Source organism: Etheostoma spectabile, chromosome 13 (genome assembly GCF_008692095.1).
Source record: "Etheostoma spectabile isolate EspeVRDwgs_2016 chromosome 13, UIUC_Espe_1.0, whole genome shotgun sequence".
NCBI lineage: Eukaryota > Metazoa > Chordata > Actinopteri > Perciformes > Percidae > Etheostoma > Etheostoma spectabile.
The window spans coordinates 9,581,166-9,583,811 of record NC_045745.1 but is presented as its reverse complement, the minus strand read 5'-3'; the positions used below and the strand labels follow the sequence as shown (position 1 = coordinate 9,583,811).

Below are 2,646 nucleotides of genomic sequence, written 5' to 3'. Positions count from 1 at the left end.
TAAAACCTGTCATTAAACCAGCTCAGGTTTTTAAAAAAGCGCCAAAAGCATGGAAAAAGTGACAAATAAATTAGAAAAACACGACAAAAACATTGGAAAAGCACAAAAAGAATTCAACTTTGACCTGGAAGGGCAAGTTCACGGTTAACGGGAAGACAACACCAGGGTTAAAACCAAAACGTAGCAATGTTAATGTAGCCTTAGAATCTGGGCGTTCATTTCCAGCATCGGAGCGGACCGCCCTCTCTCTACCCCGCTGGTTACTGACGGGGCTCCTGCAGGATCTCGGAGGTCAGCTGCGTGATGTGCTTCCACGCCTGTCGGATGTGTCTGGAGTCGGTCGTGCGTGCGCAGATGGCGAAGCGCAGGACGAAGCGGCCGGAGAGCAGGCACGGCACCAGGTGGATCTCTCTGCTCTCGGTGATCCTTTTCAGCAGGAGCTCAGTCAGCTGATTGGAGCCCTGAGGGGGGGGGGGGGGGGGCAAAGACCAAATGAAGCAAGTAAACAGAACTTTATTATATCTTCAGTGGTTCCTGTCTATTCTTGATGATGAAATAATTCTAACAACCTGCTAATTTTACTGGGTATTGACATTTCATAAAAAGACCACACTGGATTTATCAAGTCCATAACGTTGGACGTGTTACCTTGAGCCTGAAGCAGACCAGTCCCATGATGACCTCGGCACAGATCTCAAACCTCTGGTCTGCTCGGACCAGACTCTCAAACTCTTTGGCCAGGGTCACTTGCTGTAAAGAAAAGATAAAAAAAAAAAGGCAAAGTAGAATTGAAATGTTTTTTTTTTTCTTTGCTAGGAAATAGGAAAGTCACAATCACTACATCACACGCGTGCATTTCCATTTGGACATATTGTCTGACAAGGACCAAAAACACTGTTCCAGCTGTTTTAGCCCTCATGTTGTCCTTGGCGTTTTTGAGTGAATTTTTTTTTTTTGTCACAAAAAATGGACCGTCAAAATAAGCGCTGAAAATGGCAACATTAAAAGGATCAAAAAACTTTGGAAAAAACACCAGAAACATAGAAAAAAAGGACCCACAACATTGAAAAAGTGACAAAAACGTGAGGAAAAGCGATCTTGTTTTTTCACGGTTGAAGGGAAGACAACACAAGGGTTAATTAAAAATGCAGAGTGAACACAAAACAGGCTCAGGGTGAAGGGGTGGGGGGGGGGGGGGGGGGGGGGGGGGGGCATGGAGAATGAAAGGATGGCCGTGGGTTTGGATGATGGGCATTGGAGATAAAATGTTATAATGCTATAAAAAGTAGATGCAAACCAGACATAAGATAAAACGTTGTTAATGTTAATAGAGGCAAAGATGAGGGCAGTGACGGGACCATTTATAACAAAGTCAGGAACTAAAATTAAATTTAAAAAAAAATATAAAAATTAAATTAAAAAATACATTTAAAATAAAATTAATAATAAATTAAATTAATAACACTACAGTGACACACTGATGTTGCTAATAGCAATTTTTTTTTCTTTAAGATTTCTTATTGCCTAATTTGATAAGACATATTAAGACAGGAAAGTGGGAGAGCGAGTGGGAATGACACGCAGCAAAGGGCCATGGGTCGGAATTAAACCTGCTGCTACGTTAAGGACTGACCTTTCAGCTACCAGAGCGCCCCGCAAATGGGTGTTTTTTTCAAGGCTAACACACATTTTGTGGAATAATTCTCAATTTGTTTCCCATAACTCCGAATTGACATGTCTTGTCTGGACAAACAATCAGACTTCAAGCACCAAACGAAACACTGTTCTGATAAATAACTTTGGCTTTGTCTTGTAATGTGTCTTTAAAACCCACGTATGCCTACAAACGCCACTCAGCAACATTAAGCACTGGTTAGAGAAATCAATGAATACCATTGTAAAAGTCATGCATCATCGATACCTATCAACTGGCTTTAAATGAACTCTATCCGAGAGCTGGGGTTTGAATGTTAATCAGGAATTTAAGGGCAAAATACATAATGGATCATGCAGTTGGTCTCCTACCTTCCATCAGACGTAATGAAAGAGACGGGGGATTTCATCTAAGAGGACAATGTATTGTGTGGATAATAATGTAACCTCTTGTGCGAACTGTGATTACAAGCATGTGTAACGGAGTTAAAAATGTATTTTACTAATTCTAATTTCCAATTTATGTTTTATAAAATTATAAATATCAGTTTGAATGTTTGTGGGATATTGTGGAATTGATCTTATTGAGTACAATTAATTCTCACATCGCCATTGTTTTCCTGCACAGATGTTGTTATTGCATTGCGCCTCTTTGTGCCTCCTGTGTTGCTGTAGCTTCCGGTTTCCCCTCCAATAACGTCTTGTATTGCTGAGAAAAATAATTCCAGGAAATACGTCGATTGAAGGTGATGTCTTGTACCCACCCTGTCCACATCTGTTCCGGATGCCACGACGTGACCCTTGGATCTCAGATCAGCTTGATGCTAATCGCCGTGGAATGCAGGTTGCGTCCTGAGCTGCATCTTCGAATTAACTATCGGTACGGTTGTTGAGAGACTGTGGATTAGGGTGTACCATTTTCTTTTTTTTTTTAATTTAATACATGAAAAATTGTTTATTTATCTGCTTATCTTTGGTTCTACATGAGTATAC

The 2,646-nt window shown here is 40.7% G+C and overlaps 1 protein-coding gene across 2 annotated transcripts in view; it reads right to left on the bottom strand.

Annotated features, from left to right (window-relative positions):
* Window positions 1-2,646, bottom strand: part of LOC116701058 (aromatic-L-amino-acid decarboxylase) — a 30,315-nt gene that overhangs the window by 650 nt on the left and 27,019 nt on the right. For both annotated transcript variants that reach the window (XM_032534625.1, XM_032534624.1), the window contains exons 13-14: window positions 649-750; window positions 1-461 (exon numbers count right to left, since the gene is read on the bottom strand). The exon at window positions 1-461 is cut by the window's left edge. In XM_032534625.1, the coding sequence (XP_032390516.1) occupies window positions 261-461; window positions 649-750 (303 nt within the window). In that variant the 3' untranslated portion in view covers window positions 1-260. The remainder of the gene's footprint in view (window positions 462-648; window positions 751-2,646) is intronic.